The 21634-nt window shown below is 39.6% G+C and overlaps 1 protein-coding gene across 2 annotated transcripts; it reads right to left on the bottom strand.

Annotated features, from left to right (window-relative positions):
• Positions 1–138: 138 nt before the first annotated feature.
• On the bottom strand, positions 139–17305 carry LOC146463200 (protein SHQ1 homolog). 2 transcript variants are annotated; one of them, XM_085084762.1, is made up of 16 exons: positions 16690–17305; positions 16480–16547; positions 15099–15163; positions 14588–14716; positions 13742–13836; positions 13115–13192; positions 10951–11063; positions 9762–9858; positions 9268–9307; positions 9133–9186; positions 8469–8569; positions 6867–6920; positions 4936–5059; positions 3654–3774; positions 1874–1916; positions 139–934 (listed from the first exon to the last, which is right to left on the bottom strand). In XM_085084762.1, exons 1-16 carry the CDS (start codon positions 16762–16764, stop codon positions 482–484), a joined length of 1710 nt encoding a protein of 569 aa, XP_084940888.1. In that variant the 5' UTR covers positions 16765–17305; the 3' UTR covers positions 139–481. The 2 variants fall into 2 exon arrangements, with proteins under 2 accessions (XP_084940888.1, XP_084940889.1); XM_085084763.1 differs by having other exon boundaries at positions 1874–1913; positions 16690–17302.
• Between the last annotated feature and the right edge of the window lie 4329 nt (positions 17306–21634).

Raw genomic sequence — 21634 nt, 5'->3', positions numbered from 1 at the left:
CGGAGGGGGGAGGGGTGGGGTTTGGCAGGGGGGATTGAAATTTTTGTCAACGCTTAAAAGGAGGGGGGGGGGGGGGTCCTGGAGTCTTGCTGATTTGTGGAGGGGGAAGGAGCCTTAAAAAATATTACTAGATCTTACTTGTTTCATTTTGCAAGAAAGTTTATCTAATGTCCGCTATTTCTCAAGCATAGTGTAATGACTGATATTTCCTGGTCGCAAAGTCAATCAAAGCTCTGTAAATCCATTGTCCAAGTGAACTATTTTTTAGTCGACTTGTAGACTCAATGACATGAAAGACATGAAGTTAGATGTAGCACTTTTCTCTCAAACATTTTTCCGACACAGAGTGGCGTTCTTTCCATTTTACAGGCGAATGTTTTAGCGACGACAAACACAGAGTGCCGACAAATAAAGTTGGGTATGCGATACATGAGCGTCTTCTCGCCATCTTGTGCTTTTGTCATTTGTTATATGGTCAGGATTATTTTATTGAGTCGGTATTCTTAACACTGTCAGAATTTATTTTTGCTGGCTCATGATTGTCTCCACTGTCCAATGACTGGCAGGGCTCTGGCATGTCTGTTTTAATATCAGCGACACTGATAAGTTCTTCATTTGCTTCAAGTTTATCGTCGTTATTATTGTCATCGTCACCCTCCCCATCACCACCGCCACCACAATCATCATCTTCGTCGTCGTCGTCATCATCATCATCATCATCATCATCATCATCATCATCATCATCATCATCATCATCATCAGCATCATCATCGTCACCATCATCATCATCGTCATCGTCATCATCATCATCATCCACTTCAGGCGGTTCTACAGCATTACTGTCCAACGTTTTCTGTTCTTCTCTTTGCACAAGAGAGGCAGCCAACTCCAGTTCCTCTAACTGCCACGACAAGTCACTTTTGTGAATTTTAACCTAAAAGAAAACAAATAAACATGACTGTCACAGCTCAAAGGGGGGATTTAGACAATAAAAACGTCAAAATCGCGCGTTCTGATTGACATAGACAGTTTTTATCCAGTAAACTCCTTGGCACCGTCGAGTCCCAAATTACAGTTCGATCCTGAAAATGCTGCGGTTTGACATAGAAACGAGGCAACTTGCATTCTGCATTGCATCGGTCCCTACGCCTCGTTTGCATGCCTTTTTAAAACAACCTCATCTCCAGTGTCTTTTCAGTGAGTGGTAAAATCCAAGATGGTGGAAAAAACTTTGCCACGCTGTCATCTTCGTTGGTCAACACTCGTTTCCGTATCTCAAACTGACGTTGCACACCTTATGAGGTTTACACAATGCAGTACTCCTTATATATAGTCACGTACACGAGAACAGAACCCTATTTGGCGGAGAACTGCGTGAATTAAGCCCCAATTAGGCAAGGAACGGTATTTCAGGACTTTGCGACGATCTACAGATCGTTGCTAGAGGTGTAACCCACCTCATTTATCCCGAGGGTAAATAAATGTATGTATGAATATATGTATGTACAGTATTTAAGGTTGATAACGCCTATTAATTAACCCATTACCGCTATCTTTTTCTTTTTGTTTTTTCCAATCCATAAGCTGAAATGACCAAATTGAAGATTTTATGAACATAGTGGGAAAACGAAAATAACTTGTCCTTTCACCACGTGAACCAGCACGTTCCTATGACGTCATCTAGTTTTTAGATAGATCGGCCAAATCAGAGAAACTGGACGAGTTGTAATAATCGCCGAAAACGTAGTCTGAAAAAACATAAATTCTAAGAATTTCTAAGTGACAAATTCCTTAATGATGCCGTCCTAGTCGTGTGAGGTCTCTCGGATCTAACTAATGAAACAGGGGACATATAATTATTACAGAATTATACCTGTTCAAGGCTTAGCGCCAAAGAAGACAGCTTCTTGCGACTGCTGCAGGGAAAAAAGTAAAAAAAAAAAAAAAAAAAAAAAGAAAAGAAGTTATTTCAGCGGTAGCCTCACGAGAAAAGATGCCTGCGAAGATCGACAGCCATTACATAAAACAAGGCTACGTTAGTTCAAATATTTGGTTTCATGAACTTGATAGTTGCGGAGGTAATTTCGCCGCCATAAATAGATTCGAGAGCTAAAAAGGTCTCCAAATTACCTTATCAAATCTGTTGATAATTAACATTGTCCTGCGAAATCGCCTGATAATTTGCCGACGAGGCCGTAGGCCGAGTTGGCTAAAATCAAGCGATCTGTGCAGAGTAATTGTTTTATTATTCAACACATTGATGACAAAGCACGAGAGACGATCTTTATTTTGCCATTTTTCTCCCCGACACGCGAAATATACTTATATCCTGGGACATCTGTCGTGTACGGACGAAGAATATCGAGTGCACGACAACTATATCTGGGTAGTGTTACGATGTGCTGAATAATAAAACCAAACATTTGTTTCTACTGCCCATGCCGCTAGCCTGCGAACGCAGATGTATTTCTCTGCGGAGAGAGAAGCGACAGCCGGAAATACGTCTCCGTTCGCAGGCTACATGCAGCGATGTAGCACCACACAGGGGCACCCAGCGACAGTTTTCTCTCAGATCCTTTGAAACGTTATTTTAGGCTATCTGGAGTGCCTTTAAAGCTCTGTAGGTTCATTTCAGGCCGCGCTAAAATATTTTTATCTGTTCGGTCATTCTAGGGCAACTTGAGTCTTTTCGAAATTACTAGGGCATTTTGGTCCATTTCCCAAAAATCTTAGGTCTTATTTCCTTTCCGAAAATCTTACCTGACCTTTTTTGGCCCTCGAAATGATATTTTTATCAACCCGAAAACACTAGGCCTAAAGTTCTCCATATCACGAAAGTTCGAAGTGAAAATTCCCTTTAGAAAATTGTAGGGGATTATGGGCCTTCCGAACAGATAATTTACCTAAACGATCCGTTGGGTGCCCCTGACCACAGTTTCTTTAGAAACTAGCACCCTTATCTATACGTGAGTTCAATCGTAAAAAAAGGAAGTAAGCTGGTATTTGATTGCCTGTTTTGTTATGAGTGATGCAGACCGCGGGTTGATAAACATCACTGAAAACCAGGAGAGGTAGCTATAAAATCTGGGTCGCAATAATAGACCATTTCCGAGTTGCTGTGAACCTCATCATGAAAGCGAGGCTAAGTGCAAAGCTTTTCATATGAAAATTAGCTTTGTTTGCATGTGAATGAAAACTTATTTTCATGATAAAAACTTTGCACCAAGCCTCGCTTTCATAATGAGGTTCAAAGCAAATTGGAAATGGACTATTGGCATTAAATGTTGCAATGTCCCAGCGATTTGTCACGTATTACGACTTTGTTTATTGTCATTTACCCTTTCCTTAGTTCAATGTTATTTATGGCGAAGCCAATAAAATAATATAGAGTGCTTCCCTTCCCCTCCTGCCTCGTTTGGGTCAAAATTCAACCCAACCTCGATCCCAGGGTCTCTCCTCTTTTCGTCCCGTGGGAACGAGGAACCCACATCATTTTTCACTCGCAACAGCGCCAAACCTTCTTAGTACACAAAGAGGGAGACATCTTTATTATTTTTTTTTTAACGGAAAAAAATGTTTTTAAAGCGAAGCGTATTCGAGATCTTTAAACAAATTTTCTGGTTTTGATTTGTTTTATTTTGTGAAACGTTCACCTGGCTTTCTGTATCCAGACACAGTAGTCCGTAATATAAAGATCATTCAACAGATACCAAGGATCGTCCTCGCGACAAAGAGCATGGATTTCCAGTAGACATTTCAACAGCTTTCGGCGACCTTAGAAACAAACAAACAAACAAACCAAACCAATACTAATATTGTAAAAATAAAAGAAATTAGTCCCGGGGGGGGGGGGGTACTCCCCTATATGGGCTATACGGGGACGTGCCGCTGGATAGGGTATGGTTTTTGGCCCCTCTGTCCTGAACAGGGTATATAATTTCAAGCGAGTCTGTCCCGGACCCGTCCTAGACAGGGTGTGGTTGCAAGACTGTCGTCGAGTATTTGGCAATCCAAAATCAGAGACGTTAGTCTGCATTTATTTTAGTGAACAATGCTTCACGTCAATTGAGTTTCCACTTAAGGTTCACCGCTGTTAATGCGAAATTTTGGGATTTTTCGCCATCACTTCTAGGAAGTGTATTATTTATCTGTTGTGATTGGTATTTGCGTTTCAATGCGTGGAACATCACGTCCGGTAAGTGACAGTGGGCCTTTAAATGTTATTACTATTACCAATAAACACTTGTGTAACACAAGAGCTAGATGTTGTCCTCTGTCCTAAATAGGGTCTTAGGGTCCGGGAAATTAGTATAGTTACACTTCTCTCACGCTCTCAGATGCCCTTCGTGCTTTATGCGAATGCACTAAATTGTTAGCGCAAAATTAATCGTTCGTCTCACAATTGTATGATATAGTTGTTGATCGCGACGTTTCGCCCGATATACTGCTGATCTTCATCAAGCCATGGTGTCGACTGGCTATGAATCAACATAAGTTGCACCGTGGTTGATGATGATTGGTGCATTTCGATCGTCATCCACCAATCACCATCGACCACGATGCTACTTACATTGTTAAACAGCCAGTCGACACCATCGCTTGATGAATACCAGGCCCAGGTTGTCCAAAGAGCGGATAACTCTTATTTATCCACTTGCATGGTGAAATACTTTATTTTCGTCCTAGCTACACTTTTTCGGGATCAAAAATGGTAAGCATCCATATATGACCACGAAAAACTGTGAACAAAAGACGAAAATCAAGTGTTTCACATGACAAAATACTCCACAGGGTCTTCTCCGTAAAGCCATTTTGAATGACGCGAAGACCCTAGACACGAGGTTGATTAGAAACGGGAGGAGTGGGGTGGGGTGGGGGGGGGGGGTGGGGTGTTCATAGAGGAAACATGTTGTAATGAAACAGGTAGTAACATACCAAGTGCAAAGATTTTCTTTGTGTCTTCTATAACTGTTGTGACGAGCGACCAGTGCCGATAGAGGGGATAGGACAGCGAGCGACGGGCGCAGGATATTAGAACATCGTGAATACTGTAAAAGGACTGAATAAATTATAAATTTATTATTCCACTTTTATGTCATTTCACCGAACAAGGTCAAGAGAACGCGCAAAATATAAGACCGCAATACACTGTAGTGTACCGGTTTGACCGGTTTACAACAAAGCGAATACAAACAAAGACATTTCACTCGCTTTTTGTGTTGTTTACGTCATTTGCACGCGCAATATACTGATGGACAGATAATACCGGGTGTATTTGAACACTCTTACCAGAAAAGAGAAGACAATACGCGCGGACATTTTCCTCATTGCTCGTATTTAACTCGCAAAATATCCGCGCGTATTACATGTAAAACCACCTAATAAGATATAATTTTTAAGAAGATTACGACATATTTTAAGTTGTAAAAATATGTTTCGATGTTCCAAACATCATCGTCAGTTACAGAATATTTGAAAAACCGTTAGGACTATATAACAACTAAGCGAAACATGCATAACTAATTCTGATTAAGTGACAACAATAGTTTCAAATGTTCTGTAACTGACGATGATGTTTGTAACATGGAAACATGTCTTACAAATTAAAAAATGTCGTAATCTTCTTAAAAATTACAATTTGTTTTCTGCTGTCTCGACCTTTTGGTTCTAAGATATACTATAATAATAATAATGATGATGATGATGATGATGATGATGATGATGATGATGATGATGATGATGATGATGATAATAATAATAATAATAAAACTACTTTTATTGAAGAGTCAATGTATTTAGCGCAGAGCACTAATTGGAGACACTCTCCAGATCGAATTGGAATGTGGAAATTTTGGTTTTTGAGGAGAGGGAAAACCGAAATACCCGGAGAAAAACCTCTTGGAGCAAGGACGAGAGCCAACAACAAACTCAACCCACATGTGACGAGGAGTCCGGGAATCGAACCCGAGCCACATTGGTGAGAGGCGAGTGCTCACCACTGCGCCATCCCTGCTCCTAAAAAACAGAGGCAAGACTGTATAAAAAGGAAGGGTATAATATATTGGGACATCACGACTACTCGTAAAGGACAAAGAAAGAAATGTGCTGTTGTGGAGGAATCTTTGTTGAAGTCCCCGAGAAAGCCAGTAGGATGTTCTAGTTATATAGCACCTGTTTATATACAAGACCTACTTTCAATTTACACCCCTGCTCGAACCTTAGATCTTCTTCTTCAAAACTATTAGCTACTCCTTTCCCTTCACTTTGAAGAGTTAAGGAGACAGAGCGTTCTATGTCTGTGCTCCTTAATTATGGAACTCGTTACCCATTGAAATAAGCAACTGTACTTACAATTGATGTTTTTAAAAATAAGTGAGTGAAAAATGTTTCTTTTCAAACAAACATTTAGTTAATACCTAGTTAATTTCACACATTTAGACATTTGTTTGTACATTTTTTAACACCCTTGTTTTTGTGATGAATTTTTCTCACTTTTGTAAAATACCTTAAAAATTTTTGATTTTGGCGCTGTATAAATTGTCCTTGTAATTGCTACTGTAATTGTATTTCATACAATTCTAGCTATGTACATGTATATAAACGTATGTAACGTATTCACGTATTCGTAGACTGATAGAACTGAGACAAGAGATTGAGTTCATGAATACTTCTATGGCATTGAATTTGAAGGAACCGAGAAAATGCGTTAAGATTTGTCTCAAGCTCGAGTAAATATAAAAGTTAGAAAATATCTTTTCAAAAAGGGGAACCGAAATGTATGGCGTGCAGACACACACGGCCTTCACGTCACACATCTCTTTGCAAAAATCACGAGAGAAATAGTTATAAAAGCTTGGATATATTACCTCGAACCACGAGAAGGTGGAACTTATTCTGGCAATCGTCCATGGAGACTCAACCTATCAAACAACACAAGAATCCCGAGTCTTTTACTTAGATTCCTACTGTAGCAAAGTAGACACGTGTTATTCTCCCTTATCACGGTGATTTAAAATTTTGATGTACATCATAGTTAATTGAGGGACTGGTTAGGAAATCTTGCCATGAAAACAATGGTGCTGCAATTTATGTTGGAAGGGCCGCGACACTGCACGATCCTATGTTTTAAGGTTCACACCACAGTTGAATATCTTAACAAAAACGCTTCGATTGGTCAGTTGTTCCAATCCATTCCAAATTTTATTGTTGTTTGTGCAGGGTCAAGGCCAAAAAGGCAAACAAAAACATACCACAGAAGTTTGTCAGATTTCATAACCATTGCCCTTAATTAACTATGTGTACATGTAGGCCAGATAACGCAAAACAATTGCAAATGCTGGAAAGAGCAGCTTACAATTAATAAAAAGAACAAGTTTGGGAGTATTGTCTTTTAAAATAGCGACAATATAGTTACGTTCATTCTGAAAATTTAATAAATTATACGGTTGTATGGAAACGGGCAAGTTTGCGCCTCTTCATACAAACGTTTGCAAAAATTCCTGAATTTACGGAGCTACATCTTCGATGTTTTGATAAACAAGACTCTCAAACTTAGTCTTTTAACCAATTTAAGGACGGTGCCTGACGGTGCCTAACATTGTTACTGCGCATATGTTCTGCACATCTCGTGATACTCAGGTTTCCTATGGGTGGTGCCTACTAATACAGGGATATTTTTGCGCGGTTTAAATTTATGCGGAGAAAGCAGAACTTACCAGGCATTTTTCATCGATAACAAAGCATTAATTTGGAAGAAAATACCATACATTGTTTTGTATTTTACTGCTTTTTAGAATAATTGTTGCTTAATTATCTCTAAAAAATGCGTGGTTACCCCCAACCTTCTTTTGGATTTCCAAAGCCCTTGCTAAGATCTGCTCTTCCCGCATAGTCATAAACCGCGCAAAAATACTTCGGTATTAGTAGGCACCGTCCTTAAAGGTGCTCTTTCCAGAATTTGCAATCTGGCTTACCATAAAAAAATTTAAATTACCGTTATAGAGGTCTAGTATGGTTGACAGGGTCAGTTACATTAATTTTTTTGTGGTAGAGGAGTTCTTAATGGTGGATGAAGTGCACTGCTCATTAATTTGTCTTGTTAAATTTATCCGCCCTTTGAACAACTGGGGCCAGGTGTATAAATGGGTATCAGCGACATACTGCTGGGGGTAACCCTGCGATGGACTAGCATCCCATCCAGGGGGGAGTGTCAATACTCCTAATTGCTTCATGCTACAGAAACCGAGTTAAGATCCGGCATTGTGGGCCACTTAGGCTGGAGTGCAGTTCCCTCTAGCAGTATGTCGCCCAATTAATAGACCCTGATGAAGAAAGAAAACGTGGGGCAAAGAGTCTAGCCTAAGGTAAAAACACGACGGCAGAAGTTAGGCCTTGATCCATCGCGGACGCCTAAGGCATACGTACTAATCATTTGCCATCACCCTACACAATATATAACAATTCCTCACTGTGTTTTCTCCTTCTGTGGTGCGATGGTTGTATGCGTAAGCATAAATGATGTCAACGAGCCCAAGATACAGCGGCAACTCTTCTTTGTCGTCTAGAAGGTTTTAACTACGTTAAGGAAGCATCTAGTTAAAACCATGCAATTAGGTGTATCATGTCACGTCATATTGTGTTACGTCATGTGCATGTGTCACGCCATATCATGTCATTTCATGTCACTAATGAAATGAGTGTGCGCTCCCCAAGGCCCTTCACGCGCAGTTTTCGCAGGGAAAACTTTCCAGATCTAATTGGAATTTTGAAATGTGGGGTTTTGAGGAGAGGGCAAAACCAGAGTACCCGGAGTAAACCTCTAGTCTTGGAGCAAGGACGAGAACCAACAACAAACTCAACCCACATATGACGCCGAGTCCGGAAATCGAACCTGGGCCACATTGGTGGGAGGCAAGCGCTCTCACCACTTCACCACGACCCTAACGCCCACTCCACCCCCCCCCCCCCCAAAAAAAAAAAAAAAAAAAAGAACCGGAAAGATAGGGAAAAAAGTACAGTTCTGTTTGGGAATCCGAGGACAAATTTCTGATTTTTATACTAAACCAATAACAGAAACACAGTTTAATTTCAGTGTCATACAAGTTTCAGTGTCTGACATGCACAAAAGGATATAATCTTTGTTTGGTAGCCTCCTCAGTTGGTCCTTTTCGAAATCTGTAAATTGAACTGAAAACAAAAACAGCGCAGCTTTGAGTGACAAACACGTTTTGTCGTTAATATCGTAAATGTTTTGCAAACTTGTTTTACCTGTTGTTTCATCAGTACCACTTGAACCTTCCGTTTTATTCTGAAATTAATGAATTCAGTTTTTGTTAGAAATTATTCAACATTTCCACTCGCATAAAAACATCATAAAAGGCGGTAAACTGGGGGTGAGTGGGCGGGGGGGGGGGGGGGGGGCTTTTGTTTACACTTCTTCACAGACTGCATCTCTGGCACCTTGATGTGACGAATCCAACGGCCTAGGCTACCCACTCCTCCCTCACCCCTTGAATTCTCTACATCAAGAGGGGTATAGACTTGCTTCCATTCGCTCATTTGTTCCTCCCCATCCCCCTAGGGTGTACCATTCAGGGCGTTGGTTTACTGCGGAGAACGCGAGGCCGCGCGTCGGGAGGGGGGGTGGGGGGGGGGTGAAATGCTTGCTTCTTCGTCCTAGATCATCGTTAAAACATCCTCAACGCGGGGACAAACGAAGAGCGCCTTTAACATAGGTTATAAGCACTGAAAGTGTACAGTACCTTTGAAACAATTTCTTTGTGCTGTACGAATTCAGCATACCAGGGAGGCTTGAAGTTTAGGAGATGTTGAATTTGGTCCTCACTGAAAAAGTCTGCCCTGTTCAGATGATGAAAGAAAATATGATGAACTGAAAGGTACGTTTACTTAGGAAGGTTAAATAGCTATTACGGCGACTGAAACCTCTGCAATCTTTAGAATCTTTCGTGTTGTGTTAAGTAGGTCGCGACGGCAACGAGAACGCCACAAAACCATAGGTTTAACTTGATGAGCAAAACAATCGCTCTGTACGTGCATTTTAAATGTTAGTACATTTCTTTGCCGTCCTCTGCAAAACAACAACGTGAAATGACCAAATTCAAGGTTTTGTGGAGAACGTGAACACACGACGGTGAATTTTTCATTCTCCTTCTTAATATGAACGCCACGCTTACCAATTTGGTTCCTGGGTAGTTTGTTGTTTTTGTACGTAAGTTGAAGAGCAGACACACACAAAATGAAGTTATGTTTTCAAGTCACCTTTTCGTTGGCGTTGCCGTCGTCGCGGCTTAAGTTCTCTATTCACCGAAATGAACCGTGGGTGTCCCTGCATGTTTATTGTTTTACAGCTAGAGTCTATTGTTTGTTGTTTGTTTATTGCTCCAATACTGTTTTCTGCCAATCCTTGAACCATTCTATGAGTTGAGGGGTGGCCCACGAAAACGAGAACGCTTAATGATAGAGCCGCTTCCAATTGAGTGTCGAAAGTAATTTCGCGTTTGTTTTGGTTTTGCTTTACAAGACTCTATGATTAGTTGGTAAAGTTCGCGCCATTTTCTCAACCAATGGGAAGCCAAACCAAAACCAATCGTGCATGGTCGCACGCGTTTTCCCGCGCTTGACGCAGGTTACGTGTATTTGCTTCGAGTTCTGATTGGCTGATTGGGCTGTTTACATCTGTTGTGATTGGCCAGAGAAATTACTTTGGTTTTAGTTTTACAACATTCAATTGAAAACCGCTCTAACCCTGCAACTAGCAATCTCGTCCCCAGAGCCCGCTTTCATTTTGGTCAGCACCAACAACGAGGTCCACGTTTTTGGTGCTGACCAAAAGGAAAGAGGGCTCTAGGAACGAGATTGTGCACGTACATTATGAATGGGTAACGCGAAAACAATACGGAAGGTTATGGCCAAAAGGTGTACTGTACTTACAAATAATATTCCTCGTCAAACTTCATATCTTCAGCTGTCTTCCTGGCCACTCGTCTTTCACTCAAGCTCATTGCATCAGGATCTGGTATTTCTGCAATCTCATGAAGCTCTGCCTGATACAAAACATACACACAGCTAACAGCCAACTGTCGACTATAAATTAACCCGTTCACTCGCACGATCTGAATGTTAATTCTCCTGACTGACTGCTATACATTTCCTTCCAAAGTTAGTTCAGAGAGTTTGGTGTTACATCAAACAATATCATTCTCTTAGCTGATGATTTGCTTTATTCTCCTCACCTGTCTGGTTGACAGTGTACTGATAATGTAAGGAGAAATTACATATTGATCAGCCCTGGAAATGAAAGGGCAATAGCTTACCAAAACCGTGGTAAAAAAAAAAAAAATACTTAATTACCCTCTCCCCGAAAGACGTTTTTCAGGGACAATGAAACAAACAGGAAGAAACAAATATTTCAAATACAACATAACATGGTTAAGAATCCCGGCTGGCAGGAGGCGGACCATCTGGCTATTTACAAATGAGGCCGAGGAGTTGAACCTGGGGCTACCGAGAAACAACTCCAGATAGTGGTCACAATGGGACTTGAACCCGGGAACGCCGGATTTCAAGTCTGGCACCCTAACCACTTGACCACACTACACTGGCATGAATTTCATTTGCATGTTAATTGTGAACTTATTTTTCAGTCTTCTTGATCTACTGGGACCCACACTGTATACGTACTAACTGGCCTGCAAGAGCTGATGCCTTATACAGCTCAAACACAGGTGGACAATTATCTTATCTTTTCAAGTTGGCATTTAAAATTTCTAAAATATTCTGGTGTAAGAAACATACTTGTTGGGGGTTGCCCATTGTGACTACCATTTACGCCAGCCCCACCCCTACCCCCTAAGTCCTGCTAATGCATCCTAACTGTTTAGTAACCTAAATGTTAGTGAGCTTAAACTAAGGGGCCTTTTCATATCAGCCCAGCAAACCAGGCTGACTCAGTTTCCAAGATCTCGCCTCACCACCAGTTCCCTTGTAAAAAGTTTGATGTGTTCATATAAGAGGGCGGGCTAGCCCAGTTACAGTACATGAGAGCTTGATTCTGGCAACCAAGATCTTGGTAATCTTTGCCATATGAACACCTCAAGCATGTTAAGGCATGGCTTATTCTTTACTTAAGACCCCCCGCGAATTTGAAACTCCCTATCTTTGAAATCAATATTTTTTAAAATCCCCAGGGTGGCCATAAGTTTGTACATGTAATTGACGTATTACAGCGACCTTAAATTCTTTAAGGCATAAGAACAGTGGTCACGTGCTTGATGACGTCACAGTTGCGCTCAAAACTAATTGCCAGATGGGGTAAGAATGGTTCATTGTGACTCAAAGCTTAGCATGTGCGGTTGTAGCTTCTATCGTATAGTAACTGAATCTGTCCTGAATGGAATAGATTTTGGTTTTATTAAAATATTATTATGAAGTTTAATAAGTCATGTGACCTATTTTGTTAAATAATCCGTTTATTAAATGGTGAGGTCAACCATTCAGGACAGATTCATGTAAGGCATAACCAGACGGTAAGAGAAACGTTCTAATCAATATCCATCATATGTAAACTCGGCACCCCATTTTCTATTTTCTGCTTGGGCAAAGAAACAATCATAACCGGTCACGTGAGATCTATTTTCAAGATTTGAGGTTAGAAGTGAGTTAAGATCATCAATTTCTGTGTCGCTGCCAAGTTTGGTGGTCTTTCAGTAAATTTCTGGAGAGTTATGATTGATTCTGTTTTTTCACCCAGATATGGTCTTGAGCCATGCCTTAACATGCTTGAGATGTACTCCATCCCGGTTACTAGAATGAATGAAAAATGGCCTCTAGAGGTCTTGATTTTGATGCTTATCAACACACATGCACATGTATTCCATACCAAGATCTTGCACTGGATGCAAAACTTGTATGGACAATGTATTTATGCTCGGGCCTGTGGTTGCTTCATAGTTGCGGGATGATTAGTCAGACAAACTTTCAAAGGAAACAGTTTCTTCAAGAACCATTGTGTAGTTTCTTTAGATACTAACTCCGTTATTCATTTATACGAAGAGGCCCTAGCCGCACTTTAAATACAAACTCAAACCAGGCTTACCTCACGTCCTTTAAACATTGCACTCTTCTGGTTGGCAAATCCATATTTTGTTTCATTTAGGATAATGCCCGTATTTTCCTGTAAATGAAAACAGTTTCCAGGTCAATAACAAGATTATTTATTGCCCAGCAGGGCACACATTAATTCTCTCTTTCTTTTTTTGTTTTTTTTTTCTTCTTACTTTTGCAAAAAAATTGCATCATCTTTGCACTACATGTACAGTATGTTTTCTTCTTTTTCTTTCTTTTGTTCTTTCTTTTTTATTTTTTTGTAGCGTGTCTGATCTCATCATGGAATTTATCAGTTTATCAAATTTATCAAATTTTTCCATTTTTCTGTTCAAAAAGGTGACCAGCTTATGTGTTTTGGGGGAGTTTTAAATCAGATCTTTATATGAAACTTCTCAGCCTCGCTAAATGCAACATGGCAAATAGTTTTAGAACTTGCTGTGAGACTTAATGAAAATATTAATGAAAATGTCATGAGCACTAACGAAGCAATGTACATGTATGTGCAATTGGAATTGCTCACAGTGTAAAAATAAACTGACATTGAGATTCTCAAAAGGGAACATTAAGTTACGTGTACATTTATTTAAGAATTATTATAATTATTGCCTGCATTGACCTGATTAGATTGTGGTAGGTGTTGCTCAACTTCCCAATCAAAGTCGAAGTCGCTGCCATGATCATCATCCTCACGCTCACTTTCTTGATTGCCATCTTTAAATTTTCAATGATACAAAGAGATACAAGCAAAGTAAGAATTGTGTTACCAGCCTCATACCTTTAATTAACATTAATTGCAGTAGCAAGCTAATCTGGCAATGGGCAGTTCAGAACACGGATGTCCATAACATTGGCAGTGAAGGTGAAAATAAAGAACAAAGCAAACAAGATTAACTTGATAACGAACAAACTACACACACGCATATACAAAAATTTAAATTACTCACACTCGCAAAATCTAACACATTACAAGGATGGCGAGTCAACGAACTACATGTACTTATTAAATAAATACATGCGTTCAACTAATAATGAACAAATCATCAATAAACACGGTAACAGAGTCAGCATATACGTTTCAGTGGGAGACAAAGCATTCCAAACTGGGACAGTTCTAACGAAAAAAGAAAACTTATATGCGTTAATGCTAGACGAAAAATGTTAGAACTGGTTTGGCGCTAAAGAGCAACAGAGGCCCTAAGCAGGGTTCTTGTTGGGGGCCGGTAACCATTTATTTTTGCTGTCAATTCATGTAAATGTTACCAGCTATTGTGAAAAAATGTTTCTAAAATTATTATTGAAACAGCTTTCAAAATTCCTAAAAGTTCAAAAGAGACACGTATACAAGTTGATCATTTCATGCAGTGAAATGTACACTGTAGTATACAATGAGTAGAAATATAAGTTACAGTTGAACTACATGTATAAGTTATTGTACCACGCAATGTGATGCATTAGTGCCCACCGGTTAGTTCAATAAGAGGCTTGATCGTGGCTGGGGCCCTCTTCTTGGGAGCCAACAGTGTCGTCAGCAGGTCTAGACCCTCAAAGAACTCTCCCTGATGGAGCTTAGGCAGCTTAACTGAAAATGTCCCTATGACATTTAAACAAATAATAATATAATATTATTATGCATGGCATAAATGAAAATGTTTAATGATAAAGCAAACAAATTAATATTATACCTGCGTAAATTTTGAGCTTAGTAGAACATGTATGTTGAGGTTAATAATTATTTACATGTTATCGACTTAATTAGTAGATTCAACACCAAAGGTCAATATTATTTACATGTTAAAATGTGCTCGCAATTTCTTTTTTGTGCGTTGGTGCGTGTGGGATGAAAAAAAATCACATTCATTTATTTATTTATTTATTTATTTATTTATTTATTTATAAAAAATATCTTTGATTTATATGCACATGTACCACATTAGGCAGAAAGATTAGTCAACCTCCTTGTAAAACAAGTTCACCTTTATCAATGTCATAGGATGCAGACTCTCTGCCATCTTCCGTAAGCTCCCCGGGCAAGTTCAACCTGAAGCAGAAAGAAAAGTAATTCCTACAGTCTTAATCTACATCATGGGTGACCTCCCTCCTCAGAGTGCCTCCCAATTTCAAGTCTGTACAGATCCCAAATGTTCTCTGTATGCCTAAATCCAAGATGGCTTCATATGTGACTCTGTTTGCTGAAAATTCTGCCTTTAGAACAACAGGATACTTGGGCAATCTAGGAGAGACTAATGATTGTTGATTAATTTAGGCCTATTAGAAGATCCAAAATATGCCTGGCATCTTCCCAATTCTCGGCTTTCATGTTTGTTTTGAACAGAATATGAGCCAACTACTCACGGTACCAACTTTGATAGTTTGCTTTATTTGTTGTTTACGTAAATTGTGAACTAAACATTTTTTTCGTATTTCCGTCCAAGATCACCTACATAAGATAACAGGAGACCACTAAAATGTCTTGTAATTCCCTGCATTGCAGGGAAGGATAGGGTAGGGCTTTCCACTGACTGGCACAGTACTAAATACTGACAATAATATTATAACTTACGACAACAGAAATGTTATTTCCATACTTATTGGTAAATAAGACACGGCATGCAACATAATATTATTTATATTATGCAGAACAGCTATTGAGTAGATTTTATTGAAAAAAAAAGAAAAGAAAAGAAAATAGAAAGCAGTAACACTATCAGAGAAAACGTAAACTAATAATACCTGCCAACTTTTTTTGAGTCAAATGCGTGAGATTTTTGTCTCCTCATGACTGAGATTTCTGAAAACGTCTGAGCCACTTCTGAAGATTTTCCAAAGACTTCTGAACACTACTGAAAATGTCCGAAGATATTCCGACAACCTTTGAACACTTAGGATTCGAATGGATTATAGACATTTGAAAGCTTTTGTGATTGTTATAAAGAGCAAAGAAATAATACATAGCAAATCTGAAATGAAAAGAAGCTTTTTTAGAACAACTTGTCCGGATTTGTGAGTCAGGCTTCAGAAATTGTCCTCGATGTGTGAGATCATAATGGGTGAGAGTTGGCAGGTATACATAAATTGCAAAAGGGAGAAGGAGAGGAAAAGTTAACAATTTTTGAAATTCCGAAGACTCGGGGGAGGGGAGGGGTAGAGAACCATTTTGGAGTTGTGAAGGCATACAGGGGCACAGAACACATTAGGGGAGAGGGGGTAAAATATTAATTTGCACAGAAATTAATTGTCATCCCATTCCCGTAAAAAAGCCACTGCAATTCTGCAGTCTGATTTCCACAATTTGGAAATGGCGGCCTATTAGCTTGAATGAAAGGGTTTTGATTGCAAACGTTGGTGCCAGCTTACCGAAGAAAGTATGGCTTCACGTAAAATTTAAATTCTGTGCCATTTATGCAGAAATCGACATCTGAAATCTGCAGATTGAGAAAAAGGAAAGAACAATCAACAAGTCGAAAGTGACATAAAGTAGCGTAATCTACATGAAGCAAGAATGATACGGATTGGCACGTGCTACAACTGTAGATGAAATTCAGTACAAAAATAATCGAATTCTACCTTGATATACGGAGTTCTGATAAGCACGTAAACGAAATCATCGTCCTGGCTTAGTTCGAAGACTGGAGTAAGCATTTTGTTCAAAATTAACCCACTTCAAGGCCACAAAATGCTCTTTGGTGAAATTCGCCCCGTCCGTCCGCCATTTTGAACTGATGGTGTCCAGTCCTCTCACGGTGAAAGAGTAGCGTAGAACCCAGTCTTTTCTTGTTGCGCTGCTGATAAAGTAACTGGACTATAGCTATGTGCTGTATTCCTACCTATTTTGAGAATAATTTTGGACTTAATAGTATACCCTTTTGGATCCTGTGTGTTTTTTGACCCTTCAAAAATATCAAACCCCAAAAAATCTGAATTCATTTCGCTACCCTTTCGTATACTTCGAGGGTGAAAAAATTACGAACTTTTTGAATACAGTTTAAATTAGTCTGGTTAATTTAGGGTGACAAAGACGGGTACCCCGTTCAGTTAGACTGCGAGCAGCCTCAGTCTATTTTGCTCAAAAATCCGCAGGGAAGAATTAACACAAAAACTTCAAAAGTAGATATCACGATTTCTCTATGATTTCTCGAGATATCTCTTATCACCATGATATATTGATAGCTTTACAAAATGATTTCTTCGTTTTGTAACTTCCTGAGAGATGTCATGATCATGATATCTCAAGATATCATTACAGCATGATATCAAGAGAGATATCATGATAATATTTTGCCTAATAAGATCTTGGTCTGCCATCGTATTTCGAAATGGGAGGTCTGTAGCACTGTCTAACCTTCATGTAAACGTACTCTCTGACTTACTTTCCTACATCCCGGCTAAGCAGAATACTATCCCTTATTATTTTCTTCTTAAAGAATATATATTCCACAGCACTGACAAGGCTTACTGAGATGGTCGCATTCCTATTAGTTGTAATCTTGTTGCAGAGATTAGCAGGGGTTTCGAATGATCCCATTCAATTTAAAAGTGCTCGCAAAATTTGGCCCTTGCTCGAATTGCTCGCAAAAATTACATGGGTACTCGCTTGCTCGTGCTCGCAAAATTTTTGCAACTGCTCTCACACTCCCAGGCTCGCATTCTCGTTAACATGTGTTCGATTGATCGAAATTTCGTTAATCCTGCTTTGTAGTTATTTTTTATACCAAACGATAAATCAGTGATGATATGGTTACAAAAAAAAAAGGTTGAAACATCCTTACCTCTGGCTTCAGTCTTTCTTCAACAGTTCAGCCTATAACTGTTTTAGAAGCGCTGTATGTATTATCGGTTTATATTGGTTTATTCTTCATCATATTTCATCGCCGCAGGCTTTCTGCTTGAGAGGGGTACAGTTCCGCAGTTCAAATAAATGATCTCTCATCTATTCACTTGTTTCTTTACCATCTGTACGGGTATGTTCCGAACTCACAACGTGACCAGCTCCCACAGTTGGCTTGATAGCTCAGTTAGTAGAGTACTGTACCGGTATCGCAGAGGTGATGGGTTCTGATCCCGTTCAGGCCTGAATAATATTCAGGCCTTAGTTTCACAACTTCTTAAGTTGTGTGTATAACTACAATAATCAATCGTGTTAATAGAAGCAGTGTCAGTTTGAAGAGCTCCTTTAATTTTTCTCAGCATGCTTGATGTTATTCTGCTTAATTTAATGCGAGACGTTCTTCGAGATCACTTGCGTACATGTGCGTTTTTACTTTAGATGATGTTCTCTTCGGGTTTTGGGCTAGTTTTCCTAATAAAAAAGGTCCGCTGATTCTTTTAAATTTGGTTAACGAAAACTACTTCGTCTTTGTTCTCAAGACTTTTCTCCCTGCCAACAACATTTTCCTCGTCTCCTTCATCCGTTTTGGCTTTCTACTTGAATTCTTTCAGTGAGATCCTCCAAAGGGCTGGATTGTTCAGAAGTGTCCGTCGCGGCCGTAGGCGCTGATGGGCAGAGTGCCTGCATGGCTTATCCTTGGTCGACTTTGCTCTGACGATCAGTTGTCGTGTGCTGTCCGGCCATGGGTCGACTGATCTTTACCACATTCTCTTTGAGCAAGCTTTCTTTCCTTGCCTCAGGGCAGGGGAACTATGGAATTAGTTCTTCAAAGCTAAACATCCCTTCAGGAATATCATAATAGGATTCTTGAGAGGTGAAATAGCTGAAGCCACAATTGCTAATCCGTTTGAGAGTTTCTTCTACGGCAGCAGAAAACTAATAGCAGAAGTTGTCGAACTGTTAATTGGTATCATAAATGGATCTCATTTTTGAGTTGAAATGCTCGATGATAAGAGTTACTAAAGCTTTAACGTCCTCTTTGCTTAGATAGTTTAGGTTTACAGCTTCTATTTCACGTTTAATACGTTTTAGTGCCTTCAGGGTCATTCTTATTCCTGAAATAGTCTTGGAAGATGGAACGTCACGTGTGGAAGCTTCCTTGCCACTAATAATAATAACTGTGATTATAATCTGATGCCAAACGGTGGCATATGAGACCCGATTAAACAGAACAACATTAACAACAACCTTTGGTCGTTTGGGCTTTACCAGCTCAGGGAAATTCTTAAATAAAATGTTGCTTTAATTATTTTGATCAAAAACTAAAGCTAAGCCCTAGCCCTGAACGAGGAGACATGTCTCCATGTCGCGCGGAAACACGAAATGTAAGAAATTTCTTCTCGAAAGGCACCACGAAGGAAGAAAGTAATCTAGAGAAATACTTCTGTTACCAGTCCTTTTTTACTTTCAGAGCTACTACTAGAGCTTGTCAGATCTGTACGGCTGTAATTGGTTACTCAGATGCTAGAAGCCTCCAAATAAATAAAGCCTCATTTCGTTAAATCTTTTTCAGTCAATCAGCGAGAAACCAGTTTACCGATCATCGAAACCGAAGCCTGAAATGCTGGTTAGACCGAATGTCACGTTATTTACATTTCATAAGAACTATATAACCGAAAAAAAAAAAAACATACCATCCATTTTAGCGTCGGGTTAGAAAGAGATGGAAAACTTTTGATCGCGGGCTTTTGAAGCTACGTGACGTGACCAATTGTGCCCTGCTTGATGCCAAATAAAGCAGGGCACAATTGGCTGTAAGATGCTGAGACTGGTTGAACCGCCCTAGCTTTGCACCTATTGTTCTGTTTAGGAGGTGTCAGCCTGATTATTAGCTATCACTTGACGCAAAACAACGTATCCTAAAATAAAAGAGAGATTCTGGCTAGCGGAAAATTTACGAAGTACTCGAAGTGCTCGCTGTTCGTCTTTTTGTATTTTTCCGGAAGTGCTCGCTGCTCGCCATCTGTACTTACTAAAGTGCTCGCTGCTAGCGAGAAAAATTTGACAACTGCTCGTGCTCGCAAATATAAACACACTGCTCGCAAATGCTCGCAAAGACCATTCGATACCCCTATTAGTGTCAGCCATTCCGGGGAATCAAAAAAAAAAGAGTAATTTTCCTTGATTTATATTTAAGGATTTCTTTTGTCATCCATGGTTTCTTTAAACTCACACATAGGTATCTTTTACCTCCACAATAGGCAAGCATTTGTTATACGCTTTCATCAGCTTAATAAAAAAAGATTGTCTGCATCTTCTGGGTTTGTGCAAGTATATATATCATCGAGGTCAATTTGATCAAGATCTTGACACAGTCGGCTTAAGGTTTTGTCATCAATTAATCGTTTTTTCTTTCTTTCTTGACTTTCAGTTTCAATCTGATTAAGGCCAGCAGTGATTTGAAGGACAGGGGGATGGTCTGACAAGTCCGTAATTAGCAGTCCTGTCTTAAAGCGATCATCAAATTTATTTACAAAAATATTATCTATCAGAGTTGCCGTTATAATACATTCGCGGTGTTATTATCTACTATGCCGGAAGCGCATAATAGTGACAATAGAAATGAACAGAATCGACAATTTTACCGCATAGTCTCATCTAGTCAATTACAGATAATTTAAGATTCATCATAATCTGTCTGAAATTTGGTATGTTGCGGTAGCACTTTGAGTCTGCAACTGTAACTAGCTATGAGGCCCTCCAAGGGGTTTTGCCGACAGGCGACATTACCTCAAAATGTGGCGACAATCTTTTTCCAAAACGGCGACAGCCGACAGGAACGGACATGAAAAGCGCAACAATTTGTGACAGCGACAAAGCATACCAGTATCGGCAGTGACAGTATCATAATAATTATTTAAAACTATCATTGCAGGCAGCACATTTGATCAAGGACAATTAACTAAGTGTAAATATTTTGATATGTATTTCTATGGTACCGCATCGCGAAAATTTAAGTACCGACAACGACATTTGCCGTTCCAGCAAAAATTCGACAGCGACATTTTTTCGAACGAAACAGGCGACAAGCAGGCTCGAAAACACGCGACAAGCGACACCAGAACCCCCCTTGGAGGGCCTCAGCTATGACCGAGTAGCAATGCGACCATTTCAAGCTATTTCAGTAAGCCTTGTCAGTACTCTAGACTGCATATTCTTTTAGAGTTAATAAGGGATAGTATTCTGCTGAGCCGGGATGGAGGAAAGTAAGTCAGAGGGTACGTTTACATGAAGGTTGAACAGTGCTACAGACCTCCAATTACGAAATACGAAGACAGACCAAGATGATTTTTTTATTTGGCAAAATATTATCATGATATCTCTCCGGATATCATGCTGCAATGATGTCTTGAGATATCATGATATCTCTCAGGAAGTTACGAAACGAAGAAATCATCTTGTAAAGATATCATGGTGATAAGAGATATCTCGAGAAATCATAGAGATATCATGATGTCTACTTTTGAACGCCACGGCCCGCCATAGTAGAGCCCACAGTTTGTGTTTGGCTCAGCACGTGAAACGCTTTCAGCTGTTCTCGAGGGCTTGAACCATTGTTGACGTCTGATAGAACATTTCTGACCTCAGTGTCACAAATAGATACACAAAAATAAACAGATCAGT

This window comes from Pavona decussata, unplaced genomic scaffold, assembly GCF_977016875.1.
Source record: "Pavona decussata unplaced genomic scaffold, jaPavDecu1.1 SCAFFOLD_180, whole genome shotgun sequence".
NCBI lineage: Eukaryota > Metazoa > Cnidaria > Anthozoa > Scleractinia > Agariciidae > Pavona > Pavona decussata.
Note: the sequence above shows the minus strand (reverse complement) of the source record. Positions and strands in the feature narration are given on the sequence as shown.

Coding starts and splice junctions, on each gene's coding strand:
- LOC146463200 (XM_085084762.1), bottom strand. CDS start 16,764: ATGCTTACTCCAGTCTTCGAACTAAGCCAGGACGATGATTTCGTTTAC. Junction 9,187..9,267: donor TGGTACTGATGAAACAACAG/GTAAAACAAGTT, acceptor TTTTGTTTTCAG/TTCAATTTACAGATTTCGAA. Junction 3,775..4,935: donor AAAGAAAATCTTTGCACTTG/GTATGTTACTAC, acceptor TTTGTTTCTAAG/GTCGCCGAAAGCTGTTGAAA.